Source organism: Schistocerca serialis, chromosome 2, assembly GCF_023864345.2.
Source record: "Schistocerca serialis cubense isolate TAMUIC-IGC-003099 chromosome 2, iqSchSeri2.2, whole genome shotgun sequence".
NCBI lineage: Eukaryota > Metazoa > Arthropoda > Insecta > Orthoptera > Acrididae > Schistocerca > Schistocerca serialis.
This window is the reverse complement of record NC_064639.1, coordinates 63,208,679-63,225,952: the sequence shown is the minus strand read 5'-3', so window position 1 is coordinate 63,225,952 and position 17,274 is coordinate 63,208,679. Positions and strand designations below refer to the sequence as shown.

The 17,274-nt window shown below is 37.0% G+C and overlaps 1 protein-coding gene across 1 annotated transcript in view; it reads left to right on the top strand.

Annotated features, from left to right (window-relative positions):
* The window catches only part of LOC126455728 (phospholipid-transporting ATPase ABCA3), a 526,358-nt gene that overhangs the window by 160,122 nt on the left and 348,962 nt on the right, over positions 1-17,274 (top strand). The window contains exon 11 of the mRNA XM_050091496.1: positions 11,206-11,455. Coding sequence (XP_049947453.1) covers positions 11,206-11,455 — 250 coding nt within the window. The remainder of the gene's footprint in view (positions 1-11,205; positions 11,456-17,274) is intronic.

Sequence of the window (17,274 nt, the reverse complement as noted above, 5' to 3'; positions counted from 1 at the left end):
ACTTATAACTGCAACATAGTTCTTCAGCCTGTGCACACCCTTTCACTTCTGCAATATGCTGTTGTTGCAATCTCTTCAGATGCTGGTGTGTTACTGCTTCCACTGACCATTTACCAAGTTCATCAGTGAAACTGTCCAAGGCAACAGTTTTCTTGATTAGTTTATTTTCCTCTCATATCACATATGTAATTTCTGCAGAGTTATATGCTACGTCTTCCAGGCCAAGTGTCTGTAGAGACAGCCCTCCCTTTCCAGGCAGTCACCACATACTTCAAACAAAGAAGTCTCTCAGTTTACATCACAGACTTCACTCGCCCAACCAAGATGTCATACGTCATGTGGTCTAGTAAGTTCTTCAAAGTTACCACACAAAGTTCAACATTCACGCAGGACACACATAAACAGACAGGTCATAGTGCATAAAAATTTGATCTTCCAATATATGAAATTGTATAGTTGCTCTTGTAAATTGCAAAAGTTTCTTTAATACTGCGAGTCATGTAGGTCTTCACTTTCACAAATTTTTTACCTTCAACTGTTACAGCTATAGTGTCTTTTTTGTTGGTACTCTGGCGAGAACAGTCCCACTTATTTTCCAGATAAAATGACTGCACTATTTGAACTTGAGCTGCTTCTATGGGATGACCATAAGAGGGATCTGGTCTTCTAAAGACTCCTTTGACAGACCTCACATTTCTTGATTTGTCTACCATGTACTTTGATACTGATGGAACGTGGTTCAAAATTGTTTTCTCTGAAAATGTCTCTGGAATAATACTTAAAACTTGCACCTTTTCACTGTAGAATGCATAATATTCAACAGCTGAATTGATATTTGTGAAAAATTCCTGGCAAGAGGTGCAAGAGTGCTTTGGTTAATTTTCTGCTGAAGATGAAATTTCTAGTTCGTAGAGAGTGGTCAGTTTTGCTGTAGTGTATTCATCCATAGACTTAGTAATTTCTCTGTGCTTTCTTGATGCATAGAGCTTATGACTTGACTTCACTGATAATGGTTTATTAACAGGACTAACACTTACCTCTGTACTTGACTGATTCAGGGTATTTAATTCTTCCTCTATTGATGCAAAATCTGCATCATCTGCACTATGGAAGACTTCACCTTGTTCAGATACTATCATTGTTGTTATTCTGTCAAAACATTTAGAGCACAAAAAGTTGTCAATGGAAACATCTTCACTTTGAAACAGAACCTTCAAATAAGAACACTTGTTGCCAACCAGAACAAAGTCTATTTTTGTTTGTTTGTCTTATTTATCACTCTTTTATGGATATGCAAATAGTCAGCACACTTCACTCTCCTGTTGCCCCAGTCAGAAGACATTTCAAACAGTCATTTTCACAAAACACACAGCAACTGTGTCAACTGGCAAATTCCTCACGAAAACACAGAACTCACTGGTTGATCTCAGATTTCTTAGAAGCTTCTTCAGTAAACAAATTAGCACTGAACAACTACAATACAGAAACCTGCAATGAACAACCACAAAGAAACTACAGGAAAGGGTAAGAAATATCTGCAACAATGAAAATGAAAAGAAATAACTGCAACAAAGAAAGTGATAAGAAATAACTGTAACAAAGACAATAGAAATAAACATTGTAACAAAGAAATTAGTAAGAAACAACTTCAGTGAAGACATAAATTATCCTTGAAAGTTAAAATTTTTTTTTTTTTTTCAAATGAAACCTGTGAAACTTGAAAATGGAAGCTCTCCTTTACAGAGAATTACTATATTCTACTATATACATGGTAATAATCAAGGGGGAAATATCTAACTTTTCTGGATTGGCATTTTTCCATAATTTTATAAAATGTTCAAAAGGCAGCAGTAACAGAACTTTAGCAGATATGTCCAATTGGAGGATACCATTGTAATCATAAATCAATTATCTTTCAAATAAGAAAAGCTCTAACAAAATATCTAGAACAGCTACAGAGACACAGCATTTTAAAAAAAATTCTGAAATTCATATCTTCAGAATGGTGTTCGCAGTGTCATCTTTGGAGGCCGCTATCTTGAGGCAGGAATTCTTTTGGAGAAAAGAAAAAAATACATGTTTATTACTTCTGAATTTTAACATATGCTAAATTCAATAACATTCAAGACTGTGAAGGTTCTAACACTTTGGGTGACTTAAAGTGGCGAAGTATGTGTGCAAAATCCCACTTTTTTAACGATACAACTTATTTGAGATGGTCAGCTGACTTTCCTTGCTGGTTAGCTTGTTGTTACAAGCTCCTTTTCTCTTCTTCTCCGCTGTATATCTGCTAGGAACAGGAATTTCTCATGACTCTTTCTACTTATAACAATAAACAGACATACACAGTTTGTTTTACTTCGCTTTATGATGTATGTTTGAACATCAAACTTTTACAAAACTCATTCTCTACATAAACAAACACTATCAAGTAAGTCTCTTTGCATATCCATAGGTTAAAAACAGAGTTCATTTACACATAAGAAAAGGTTGGCTTAAAACCCAAGTCTGAATCTGAACACACGTCTTATCCTCTCTATGTCCAAAACAAACAATAATTAACAATATTTCAACTGTTCTTTTTCTCCACTACAATAGTCAAAGTTATAAAACAGCACAGAATACATAAATACTTCTTGTTCTTTCACTATGGCTCATGGCGTGACCGGCAAACACTTGTTGGTGCCGTTCGACTGCCATGTCTACGGGCTTCTTATTACACACTTCGAACCTGCACACACAGACAGGCGACTCACAGTAGGTAGGCTCTCTCACACTTATATTTAAAGTATTGTGTGTTCGAGATGGTAGAAGTCTGAGTGATTCTAGAATTTACATGGAAATTCTCGAAGCACTACATATCCTCCCCCCTCAGATCGAACATGTAATAGTTTGTACATAGTAATCTTGTACATTAATATGATACATAACAAAAATTCATATTTTAACATTATACCTTTATTTCATAGGTTTCCATATACATTTTTCACACTAACAGTCCTTTTTTATTTATTTATTTTTTTTTAAAAAAAGCACACCCTTTAGCTGAGCAATTCTTTAATAACTAGACTTGAGTACTCATTACTGATCCAGTAAGCCTGACTAGCATTTGGGAAATGTGAGACTTTATTTATTTCTTTTTTTTTCAGCCGTAAATTACAGGTGTTTGTGACACTTGAGAAACATATTTTTGCTATCATTTTGGCCTGCTATGGACCTTGGAGATTCTTATCTCTTCCCTGACTTTGTTTTCCTCTTTTGCCAGTAGTTTTTCATTTTCACTGGCTGTGCTTCTTTTCTCTGTTTTGACCATTTGCAGGCAGGATGTGGAAATGGCGTAGTAAGCGAAATAAGGCTTTTAGTAATTTTGACTTTTTCTCTGAAAACTTCTCGATATTGAATGTCATCAAATGAAATTTCAGCTTCCTGTAAATCCTTTTTAAGTTGGCTTTCTCATTTTGAATATGATTTTGTTTTTGAAATTGATGAATGTATGCAATGAGCAAGACTTTGCAGGTTCATTCTTTCCAGATGACCAAAAAACATCATTCTCTGCTTCCTCATGCTGGTAACAATGTCTTCTGTATAATTCACAGTTGTGTCTTCGGTGGAATTCTCCATTTTCTTTGATAGGGCCAAGGATTTTCCTCAAAATTATCCTGTCTTTTATTTCAAGTTTTCATAGTGGTCCTTTCTTTATCATGTTTAAACATTCTGATGCATACAAAGCTGACGGGCTAATTACAGTGTTACAGTGAAAAAGTTTTAGGTTTGAAGACAGGCTTTTGCTTTTGTATAAGTCTTTGCACAGATGAAAAGCACCTTCTAGTTTAGAACACCTGCTTTCTACAGCTGTATTTTCTGAACCATCAGGTGTAATTATTTCTCTAAGATATTTAAATTTCTTTGACTGCTTGATTTTCTCTTGTTGTATTTCAATATAAGGAGGATCGTGTTTGATGTTTGTGATGAATTCAGTTTTGTTAAATGCCATTTTTAGGCAAATCTTAGCAGCAATTGATTGTAGGCTGGACACTTGAAGCTTATTGCAATGAGTGCCAGCTGGTCAGCAAAAGCCAAACAGTTTCCAATGAGGCCATTTCTTTTGTGTCCAATTTGAATCCCATAACCTGGTGATATGGTTTTTTCCACTCTCTGGCTATCTTTTCCAGGACACAGTTGAAAAGCAATGGAGAGAGCAGGTCACCTTGTCTCACCCCTGTACAGATTTCAAATGGTTCTGATAGTTCACCTCTGAACTTGACGTTTGACACTGTGTTATTTAAAGTGGCGCTTATCAGATTGGTTGTTTCCCTATCTAGACCAAATTTGGCAAGGGTGTTCTTTATTGTTTCTTGATCAATTCAGTCATATGCTTTCTGAAAGTTGACAAAGGTCACAACAAACATTTTTGATCTTGATTTGGCGTATGATATAACAGATTTCAAGTTATGGATCTGCTGTGCACAAGATCCTGAAACCAGCTTGATATTCGCCCAATTGTTGATCTATGACTGATTTAGCTCTGTTTACCAACAGTCTGGAAAAGATCTTGTACATCCTCAGTAATTATTCAGATTACTCTTATCGCCTTTTTCATGAAGTGGGAGAATAATTGCTATGGTCCAATCTGGAGGTAGAGTTTCAGTTTCCCAAATCTTCACTATGATATCATGGAGATGTTTTGTTGTATCATGATCTGCGTATTTACACATTTCAGCCAAGATGTGATCCTCACCTCCAGATTTGTTATTTTTCAAGCCTTGTATTGTTTTCATGATTTCGTCTAATGTGGGAGGGGGACTAATGTGGGAGGGGGACTATCTGCAGGAGGAACAGTAGGATAAAAATCAAGCTTTTCATTTGGATTTTCAGCATTCAGCAGGGATGAAAAGTAATTTCGAAAAGCTGTAGCACATGATTTGTCATTCAAATTTAGTTTTCCATCGAGTCCTCTTATATCTAATGTAGGAGGTTTAAACTTCAATAGTTGTGATTTAAAGGCTTTATAAAATGCCCAAGTGTGATGTCTTCTAAAATTTGCTTCTATTTCATTGATTTGGTTTTTGTTGAATTGTCTCGTGGTTGTTCTCAATACTTTTGATGTATCCTGTCCAAAAGCTAAATTAAATTCAAGGAAATACAAACAATTGTTCACCCCAGTCCTACAAAAGCACAACCATCACTTATGAAGGGCCTTGAGACAAGCTTCAGTAAAGAACACAGTAGATACATCAAATAGCTGAATTATTAGCTTTGATAAATGAAATTAACGATAAGCCTATCATTGACATGGCCCGCCTAGCATCTCTAGACATTAAAAACCTTTATGTGAATGTGCTGGTAAATGAGGCCATTAAGGTCATCAAAGAAAATTTGCTTAAGTACAAAACACTGTCTCAGCAAGAAATAGTCGAATTCATCAAACTGTTAGAATTCGTTCTGAAATATAATTATTTTTCTTTTAACAATAAATTTTATATGCAAAAAGTTGGACTGGCTATGGGTTCCAGTATATCTGGAACCATAACAGACATCTTTATAAATCATTTGGATAAAAGACTCCTCGTTAACCTGCAATATCCCATGTATAAATTTGTATATTACAAATGCTGTGTAGATGATACGCTGCGTCTTATTGATGGACAAGAAAAAGAATTTGCAGAAATAGTAAATAAATTTAACGAGTTACACGGTAAAATTGAATTCACTGTGGAAGAAGAGAAGAATGGTGAACTGCAATTTCTCTACCTAAGTATTAGGAAACAAAATGGTAGGCATGTTTTTAAAATATTTAGGAAACCAACCACAACTGATTTGTTGATACAAAATAATTCCTGCCATCCTAATAGCCAGAATCTTTCTGCTTTTAGATCTTTGATAGATAGAGCCTTTAGAGTCCCTATGAATGAAGAAGTCAGAATTACTGAGCTGTACATCGTGAAACAACTAGCCAGAGCTAATGGATATCACCAAAATGTTGTCAATAAATTAATACGACAGAAACAGTGCATGAATGCAAAGAAGAATACTGCAAATAATATTATGAGAGTCACAATACCATACTTCGGTGATATTTCGCAACAAGTGGCTAACATTTTCAAACCTTTTAAAGTTGATACCACTTTTCAGACCAATAATATGCTGCGGTTTAAACTAAGAAATAATTTGCAGCAGGAAAGCTATAAATATGAGAGAGCTGGGGTCTATAAAATTCAGTGTAACACGTGCAAGGCAAGCTATGTAGGCCAAATTGGTAGGTCCTTTAAAGTACATTACAAAGAACATAGTGATGCTTTCCAGCTTAATAATTTTGAAAAGTCAGCTGTAGCCACGCATATTTGGGAAACAGGACACCCCATGCTGGGAATAGATCAGGATCTTGTTATTTTACATAGACAGGACAATGGCAAAAAGCTGGATCTACTAGAACAGCTGGAAATTACAATACATAGCGGGGATAATCAGAACACACTGAATGAAAAGCTAACTGGTAATACAAATAACTTTTTCAAACATTTCACTGGTTTCTTTCAGTAACTACAATTTTAGCAATTTGCAGGATACCATCATTTCATGAGGTTCTTGGAACATGTATACATTATCTGTTTGTATAGACATCTCTGTGACTTCCTTGTGTACTTGCGCGAGAGCTCACTCACGTTTTAGTGTCATGTATGGCTACGTGGTGTGTGGTATCAACGAAGACACACGGGCGGTTTACGATGATAGAGGAGAGAGCCATGTGGTTAGATGTTGAACACTATAGGCGACACCATTTTAGAGTTTTTTATATTTTGATGACTATGTGGAGATGCACCTTGGAAGACACGGCTGCAACAAGGGAAGTAGCCACGATGTTTTAATTTTACCATCAATTTTATTGTGCCTGGTGCATGTTCCATTTTAGCGAGTTTTAACAGGTTCTTTTACTTTTTGTTATTCTGATGATGGAAGCTTGACTTTCGAAACGTGTCAATCTTAGTGTTTTACACTATAAACAAGTGGTTGAACTGATATATTTTTTAACATTGACATTCACAACCACGACCTCTCATCCAGTATGGATAAAATCAAATGATATTTTCCTTTTTTTTCATCCAGTTTTCCACTTGCACTTTTTAAGTAGAAATAATCTTGAAACAAGAAAAAATGTACATTTAGTATATTTTATAATCGACACGTGCTCAAAAAGATACAAAACATTTAAAATGAAATACACACATATTGTTATTATAATTAACAAAATTCACACTCAGCTGAACTTGAACTCAGAACACTAGGTCAATTAGAAATCAGGTTGAACTGTGAACTAAAACAGTGAATGAGCCAAGAGCTTTGTAAGCTGCATCGTGATACGAGAGTGGAATGAATGGGACGACTACCTCACAAACTGTGCGGTATGAAGCAGTGGCCGGAGAGCTATTGTGAGTCAGTTCCTTGCAGCTTACTTGCTTGAAGATAATTGGTGAGCGCTCCCCTTTCACAGTCTCTCATGTTGAAGTATCAAATGGACCACCGTGGGAGCTCCTTGTAAGCTGTTCAAGTTGACAAGTTGAAAGGAAAAATAAAAGGTGAGAAAGTGTTGTCTGCATTAATGCCATGACTTAAAAAACTGACATTCCTTCAATCTCTATTTTTTTTGTGTGGAAGCTCACAACAGTAAAGTACATCCATACATACTGTCTACATCATATTTTCTGCAGTGTGGGTGACATTTCTTACTGTCATAGTCTATGTCCCAGTGAATAATTCACCGCATTCCGTGGAATGCTGTCTCACCATATTGACCTAGAAACTTTTTAGGCTCACTAACATCACTGGATAGATATTTTGGATCCAAAGAGTACCACTAATTTTTATTGAGTCACCGATTGGTTACTCTGTAGATCCATTCGTGGGCAGATTGGTCATCTCTAGTGTGTACTCTACACGCAGTCAGCTGTCTGAGTAGTACACTCTGACGTATAGAGCACATTGGAGCCATTTAGGAGGAGAGTGCAGTTCTCAAACCTACGGCGCAAGTCTAGCAAACCGCACACAGAACCTTTGAAGTCTCTCGTACAATCTTTCCACTTGACTCAAAACCAGGGTGGCTACAAGCAGTTCTTGTGACAATGCAGCAGATTTTTAGCTTCACTGAAATTATGTAAGTGAGGCTGATCTTCTCAACCTTCTCCACCAGTTGCTGTAATGATCCTAATATGACCTCAGAGTCCAGAAGCCAGGAATCGACTGTCACTGTGCGATACAAGCTGTAGTCGGTTGCACCCTGTTCCCACAGTGGCTGTTAGAATGGGTAATTTCCTGGTCTGAATGGTGCTAGTCCCTGACCTTAGTGCAGGATGCCACAGAATGTTCAAAGGTGCTCATTCTCATTCTCGAATTGCAGGGACAGATGTGAAGGCTTTACGACGTGCTTCATGCACCACACACTAATCCTCCCCTGTGGTTTTCAAACGTGGCCAACCAGAACCTCGATCACGAGTACACAGAGCTGACAGAAGTCACAGGATAGCTCTCAATATCGTGTCGGATCTCCTTTAGCACAGCACACTGCAGAAACTTGACATGACACGGACTTGACGAGTCATCGAAAGGACCCCGGAAAAATATTGAGCTGTGCTGCCTCTGTGGTAGTGCTGCCAGTGCAGGAGATTGTGCACGAATTGACCTCTCGTCTATATCCCGTAAAAGCTCGACGGGATCCGTGTCGGGCGATACGATCGGCCAGGTCGTTTACTCGAATTGTCCACTATGCCCTTCAAACTGGTGATGTGGTGCATTGTCATCTACAAAAATTCCACCACTGTGTGTGAACACGATGTCCACAAATGGCTGCAAATGCTCTTCAAGTATCCGAACGTAACCTTTCCAGTCAGCGATCGATTTTGTCGGACCGGTGGACCCGGTCCATTCCGTGTAAGCTCGGCCCACACCACTACACAGCCACCGTCAGCTCGCACAGTGCCTCATTCACAACTCGGATCTGTGGCTCTGTGGGGTCTGCGTCGTACTCGAAATCTACCGTAAGTTCTTACCGACTGAAATACTGACTCGTCTGACCGGGTCATCTAGGGTCCAACCGATATGCTTACAAGTCCAGGAGAGGTGCTGCAGGTGAGGTTGTGCTGTTAGCAGAGGCACTCGCATCGGTAGTCTGCTGTCACAGCCCACTGACAGCATATTTTGCTGCACTGTCCTAACAGAAACGTCCGTCGTAGGTCCCACATTGATTTCCGCTCTGTTAGCTCCAACAGGTCTACACGAACTCCGATGCTCTCAGTCGTTAAGTAAAGGTTGTCGGCCACTGCATTGTCAAACATTACTTCTCAAAGTAATGCTCCAAATTTGGTATTCTCGGCACACTGTTGACACTGTGGATCTCGGAATACTGGATTTCCTAACGATTTCCGTAATGAGATGTCCCACGCATCTAGCTCCAGCTTCCATTCCGTGTTCCAGATCTGTTAATTCCTCTCATGTGGCCACAATCACGTCGGAACCTTTTCGTACGAATCACCCGAGTACAGATGACAGCTCCGACAATGCACTGCCCCTTTATCCTTTGTGTATATGATACTACTGCCATTTCTATATGTGGACGTCACTATCCTGGCGAATTAGGTGACATCAGTGTATACCTGCAGTTGAGGTACCAGAAACATTCAAGTATATATACTGGAATACTTCTGGTATCTCAACTGCAGATTTTTCAATGCTCATTTAACTTTAGGACTCTGTATCTCAGAATGAACAAAAATACACTTGCACCACTATTTAAATAAGCCCTTCATATTTACTCTGCAAAAAGTAATAGGGAAAAGATGAGAAAACAATGTACAAACACTTGTAGCATTCATAGATTTGGTAAAAACATTTGGCATTGTGAACAGAAACAAAATTTGGACTATTATGGAAAGCGGTTGATATCCTAACAAATTAGTCAAGGCTACAAAAAGCCTATGTAGATAATCAAAAATTGTAGTAAACATGAGTGAAATAAGAACAGAAGAAATTTTAATAAATAAAGGAGTATGGCAACAGCGACAAATACTGTCTAATATGAAAAAGAAATTGCTACTCACCATATAGCGGAGATTCTCGGTCACAGATAGGCACAACAAAAAGACTGTCATAAATAAATAAAGCTTTCGGCCATTAATGCCTTCTTCAACAATAGACGGACACACACACACACACACACAAACACAATATAGTTGATGAAGGCCTTAATGGTGGAAAGCTTTATTTATTTGTGGCAATCTTTTTGTTGTGCCTATCTGCGACTTAGCATCTTTACTATATGGTGAGTAGCAGTTTTCCTTTTCATAATATTGTTACATTCCATCCTGGATTTTCTATTATTTGAAATATTGCCTATTCTTTTAGATATTCGTATCAATGAAATTATCATAATTGGATGCATCACATACAGAAAGGTATTAAAATATCAAAAGACACAGTGTGATTTAATTTGTGCACATGATGTCTTGATATTGCAAGAAAAAGAAGACAACTTACAATGTGCACTTAAACATGTGAATAAAATTTGTAAACAATAGAATGTTGAGATTTCCAAACCAAAACCAAATCCGAAATTATTGTGGATAACTTGATGTTAGGATGAATGACATCTTTCACTTATTTTGGATGTCAAATTTACCTAGACAATAATAAATATCTCAATTTAAAATTGACTAGATCTGAAAATGTGTGTGGCACAGTTCATAATGTATTTAAAAATAAGACCTGCCAAGAAATAAGAGCAAAATGTTATACAAGTGTGGGTCCTCCAGCATATGTTCATGGGTGTTAATGTTGGGTACCTACAAAAAGAAATTGAGGTACAATACAAAGTGCAGAAACGAAATTTCTAAGAACAAAAAGCTAGTCAAGAACAGACCACATAAAAAATGAAACAGTGCAACAAGAACTAAAAAGTAGAGTAACTAAACACCACAACACCTGATGTGAACATATACAAAGAGTTGGGCAGTAAGTGACTTCCCAAACTAGTTGTAGCCTATAAACTGGCATAAAGAAGAGGTGTTGGAAGACCTTAGAAGAGATAGACAAGCAATTTCTGAGCATGGAACAGGCTTAATGCCTCATTCATGGAGCATAGAAGAAGACTATTATTTATATTTTTGATGAAGTCATGATAATAAATTTTTTATGCATAATCCTTGTTTTGTTTTGCAGGTGCTGGATATCATTTGATCATTGTAAAGGGAGAGAAATGTAATGTTTCTGAAATTACAAATCTCCTCAGAAAGTACATAGATGACATAGAAGTGGCACAAAACATTGGTTCAGAGCTGTCATATATTCTGACAGAGGAAAAGTCATCAGTTTTTGAATCAATGCTAAAGGAACTTGAGGATAATGGCAAATCTTTGGACATCCTCAGTTTCGGGGTGTCTCTTACTACAATGGAAGAAGTGTTCATGAGGTATGCTGTTTTAGCTAAGCTTTGGTGGACATAATTATAGGTAACTGCCGAAGAAAATGAAGAAATTTTATTATTATTATAATTATTGTTATTGTGATAATTTCTATTTTGTATCTGTCTCATACTAAAGTTATGAGAGAGGATTCTTATACTGCAGTTAAAGATACATATAGCTTGAAAGAAGAATAGTTTAAGAATCATGAAAGAAGGTTGTTTACATGGATGAGGCCTGGAGACACTGGAAGGTTTCAGATAAATTATATAATGGTAAGACAGAGATTTTGAACTAGGTTTTAAACTGTAAGACATTTCAAGGGGCAGATGTGGACTTGGACCACAATCTGTTGGTTATGAACTGTAGATTAAAATTGAAGAAACTGCAAAAAGGTGGGTATTTAATGCGATGGGACCTAGATAAACTGAAAGAACCAGAGGTTGTAACAAGTTTCAGAGAGATCATTAGGGAACGATTAACAAGAATGGGGGAAAGAAATACAGTAGAAGAAGAATGGGTAGGTTTGAGAGATGAAATAGTGGAGGCAGCAGAGGATCAGTTAGCTAAAAAGATGAGGGCAAGTAGGAATCCTTGGGTAACAGAAGAGATATTGAATTTAATTGATGAAAGGAGAATATAAAAATGCAGTAAATGAAGCAGGCAAAAAGGAATACAAACGTCTTGAAAATGAGATCGAAAGGAAGTGCAAAATGGTTAAGCAGGGATGACTAGAGGACAAATGTAAGGATGTAGAGGCATGAATCACAAGGGGTAAGATAGATACTGCCTACAGGAAAATTAAAGAGACCTTTGGAGAAAATATCAAGACCTCAGATGGAAAACCAGTTCTGAGCAAAGAAGGGAAAGGTGAAAGATGGAAGGAATATGTATAGGGTCTATATAAGGGCAATGTACTTGAGGGCAATATTATGGAAATGGAAGAGGACATAGATGAAGATGAAATAGGAGATATAATATTTATGAAGAATTTGACAGAGCACTGAACGACCTAATTTGAAACAAGGCCCTGGGAACAGACAACATTCCATTAGAACTACTGATAGTCTTGGGAAAGCCAACCATGACAAAACTGTACTATCTGGTGAGCAAGTTATATGAGACAGCCGAAATACCTGTAGACTTAAAGAAGAATATAATAGTTCCAATACCAAAGGAAACAGGTGTTGACAGGTGTGAAAATTACCAAACTATCATTTTAATAAACAACAACTGCAAAATACTGACACAAATTCTTTACAGACAAATGAAAAAACTGGTAAAGCCGATCTTGGGGAAGATCATTTTGGATTCCATAGAAATGTTGGACTACCTTAGAAGATAGATTAAGGAAAGGCAAACCTATGTTTCTAGCATTTGTAGAGTTAGAGAAAGCTTTTGATAATGTTGACTGGAATACTCTGTTTCAAATTCTGAAGGTGGCAGGGGTAAAATACAGGGAGTGACTGAAGACCACAACAACAACATAGCTTGAAAATAGGTTCCTGACATGCAGCATATAAAATGAAACTGCTTTATGAAATGGAATTGCTATTTTTGTTTGTAAGACACACCTGCTGTTTTTTATATCTGCTGTTTCATATGTCATGATTCTATCAAATATTAATCAGAAGGAATGCAGTTTGTTACTAAGTTCTGTGCTCATAATTATGTTATCAAAATTTGTCAAAAAATTGTAGTTGTTTTTGAATTACAGTCACAATGACAAGCATCCTTGAAATGTTCAGCTAACAGCCTACATAGTTTGAAAGCTGAACATTTCTAGGATTCTTTTTCATTGTTCCTTTCTGTGACTTAATGCCTTCTCTCTGTGATGAGTAGCAGTACATCCTTTGCATATTGTTGTTATTCTTTCCAGGACTTTCCATTGTTTTGAAGTTGTTTTTAGTAATTTTTTTATACAGATATTAGGGCATAGTCAAGGCATGTTTCTGTACATAAAGTTTCAGGTTGTAATGCTGGAGACATCCTGAAAGGCTATAATAACTTCATTAGTTGCTCTCTGAAATCAAACAAGCTTTGCAAGAAGAACTGTTTATACATAACCACACAATCGTTGGGTTAGTGACATCATCTGACCACTGTCTGTTAATGGAGCCTTGCTCTTGTATATTAAGGAGTTTGAGCTGCAGAAAAGATGTTGCACTGCTTTACTTTGTTTAGCACTAACAAGCTCCACAACTTGTGTAATTTGTGTCCTCTTCTTCTTTTGAAATTGTTTTTGTGGTTTTTAAGTTAATGGCCCCTCTGTACTTTCCATAACAATAATGATTGGACCTTGATAAAAGTAGATTATTAGAGTGGTGGTTGTCTAGTCTGGTGCATGAGCTGCTACTGCAGATTTATCTATGATGTTCAGCTGACAATTGCTTTTATGTTCTTCATGATGTGTTTCAATGCTTATTTTAATAGTTCTTATGTTCATTCAGCCACATGTGAAGGGATTTTGTAAATTCCTACTGTGGCAAGCAGTGGATGTACTTCCTTTGCAGTGTTCAAATACTGATGCACCTGTCTTGTCAGTTGCATCACTGTGTCAATGCTGTGTATTCTGGAAAAATTTTCCCTTTTTTTTCCTTTTCCAATATCTTTTAGGATGTCCAAGTAGCTTTTTCTTCTGTCGAAGTAGCCATTTCTTCTGAAAGTGATTCTTAAATTTCCAGTTTTTGCTCCAAGTATTGTGGCTCAGATTCTTTGGGATGGTCCACTAATGTTTGGGATGGTGAATGGGGATGGAAATTTTTGTGAAGCTATCTATCTGTATTATTGGACTTCTGTAGACTTTGTACCATAAAGATTTTTCTTCATGTATATGCATACAAAAATTAAACATGCCCTCCTGTCTCTTTCCACTCTGAACTGTATGTTATGATTAATATTGTTCAGAAGACTTAGAAGTTCCGAGAGTTTGTTTTCTCCATGAGGAAATATAATGTACAGAAACCAGTTGTTGTTTTTTTCCCCTGTCCAAAGCAGTGTTGTTCATAAAATTTTTCTGTACAAAAAGATCTGCTCATTAAATGATCATGTACAAATCACATAAATTGAATATTTTCAGAATTAGCAGCTCCTAGTTACCTGATGTGATGGATCAGTATTTGTTTTATTCGTAAAATTTTTCTGCACAAAAAGAACTGCTCATTAAATGATTATGTAAAAATCACATAAATTGAATATTTTCAGAAATAACAGCAACTAGTTACCTTACGTGATGGATCAATATTTGTTTTACTTGGATCAATATTTATTTTACTTCGATTGGTTTCAAGTCACCAGCAGATGGTCCACATTTTTTAGTGACTGTTTGAAGCTGTTTGGGAGTCGTTACTTAGCTGTGGCAAGAAATGATGGCCTGGGAATAATATATGTTAATGTTATTATGCAACTGGTAGGAAAAAAGACAGTGGCTGTTCACATACAAAGCCAAATCCTTGGCTATAGAAATTAATATAATCTAAAAATATTGCTTAAGGCAATTCATTTCCTCGCACTACACTTAAATAAAATGTATGACCTTGACTTCTATCTGCATCCCATAGACCCTTCTCCTCAGGATCCATTAAATATGACTGATGTAACATAATGTAATGAATATTCTACTGAACAACATTCTAAATGCTAATGAATTAGTAGGTCTAGAAATACTTTTCACAACTGTAGCTGTCAATTTGGTATCTGAACCACATAGTACTTGTACACTAGCAGCTCCCACCCTTTGCTGACAGTTGGTGGCACCTGAAGGTGAAGCTTTATGCTTTGAAACTGGGGGAACAAATTAAGAAATTACTGCCAACTGAAGTGGACTTTTATTCTACAAATCTTTGGTGGTTGTTTCATTTGGGCGATATGCTCCAAATCATATTTGTGTTAATTCTTAAGAGATTTTTTTTTTCAATGAAGGAGTGGAGAATCTTGATGTATTGTTTGTGATGTATTGTTTTGTGTTTTAAGTAGTTGTTGTTGTTGTGGTCTTCAGTTCAGAGACTGGTTTGATGCAGCTCTCCATGCTACTCTATCCTGTGCAAGATTCTTCATCTCCAAGTAACTACTGCACCCTACATCCTTCTGAATCTGCTTAGTGTATTCATCTCTTGGGCTCCCTTTATGATTTTTACTGTCCACACTGCCCTCCAACACTAAATTGGTGATCCCTTGATACCTCAGAACATGTCCTACCAACCAATCCCTTCTTCTAGTCAAGTTGTGTCACAAATTCCTCTTCTCCCTAATTCTATCTGGTATCTCCTCATTAGTTATTTGATCTACCCATCGAATCTTCAACATTCTTCTGTAGCACCGCATTTTGAAAGCTTCTATTCTCTTCTTGTCTAAACTATTTATTGTCCATGTTACACTTCCATACCTGGCTACATTCCATACAAATACTTTCAGAAAGGATTTCCTGATGCTTAAATCTATACTCAATGTCAACAAATATCTATTCCTCAGAAAAGCTTTCCTTGACATTGCCAGGCTACATTTTATATCCTCTCTACTTTGACCATCATCAGTTATTTTGCTTCCCAGATAGCGAAACTCATTTACTACTTTAAGTTTCTCATTTCCTAATCTAATTCCCTCAGCATCACCCGACTTAATTCAACTACATTCCATTATCTTAGTTTTGCTTTTGTTGATGTTCATCTTACATCCACCTTCCAACACACTGTCCATTCCATTTAACTGCTCTTCCAGGTCCTTTGCTGTCTCTGACAGAATTACAATGTCATTGGAAAACATCAAAGTTTTTATTTCTTCACCATGGATTTTAATTCCTACTCTTTCTTTACAGAGCAGGCAAGCCTCCAACCTCCACATTTTGTGACAAGGCTCAGACATCTGGCACATCGCCAATGTCTCATTGTTTTACAACCTTTTATTGCCTTTCCGAGGATGTTAACGACAGTATCATGTGAACAGCTGACCAGCTTTGCTGTTACCATGATGCTCATGCTGGGCTCTGGGCCACAACATTTTGTCCCTTGTCAGAGTTGCATACCCCAGTGGATTTCCCCATCTGCAGTCATACAATTGTACAGTTGTTGGATCGATTCTTCATTCATCCCTGCTGCACACACATACTTTCCTAATTGTGTCATGTCCTCGACACTGCCTGACAGCATTTAGTCTCAAAGTAGGCAGTGGTTGTTATATGAAGGCATGTTCAGAAAGTAAGTGTACTAGATTTTTATATTTTTGTAGAAAAGGTGTATTTAAGAAAAATTACAGGATTTCGATACACTGGTTGACTATTTTTCCACTTAAACACCATCCCGTTCCATGGTGATCTGTGGCATGAGCTCCTTTACGCACTCCTCGAAGTACTCTTCCACCAGCACCTCTTTCTGCACCTGCCTGTTAATTGAAAGTTTAATTACACATGTATGCGCCTTCAGATCGAGGAAAGGCAAACCTACGTTTCTAGCATTTGTAGACTTGGAGAAGGCTTTTGACAATGTTGACTGGAATACTCTCTTTCAAATTCTGAAGGTAGCAGGGGTCAAATACAGGGAGCAAAAGGCTATTTATACAATTTGTATAGAAACCAAATGGCAGTTATAAGAGTTGAGGGGCATGAAAGGGAAGCAGTGGTTGGGAAGGGAGTGAGACAGGGTTATAACCTGTTCCCAATGTTATTCAAACTGTATATTCAGGAAGCAGTAAAGGAAACAAAAGAAAAATTTTGAGTAGGAATTAAAATCCAAGGTAAAGAAATTAAAACTTTGAGGTTTGCCGATGACATTGTAATTCTGTCAGAGACAGCAAAGCACATGCAAGAGCAGTTGAACAGAATGGACAAAGTGTT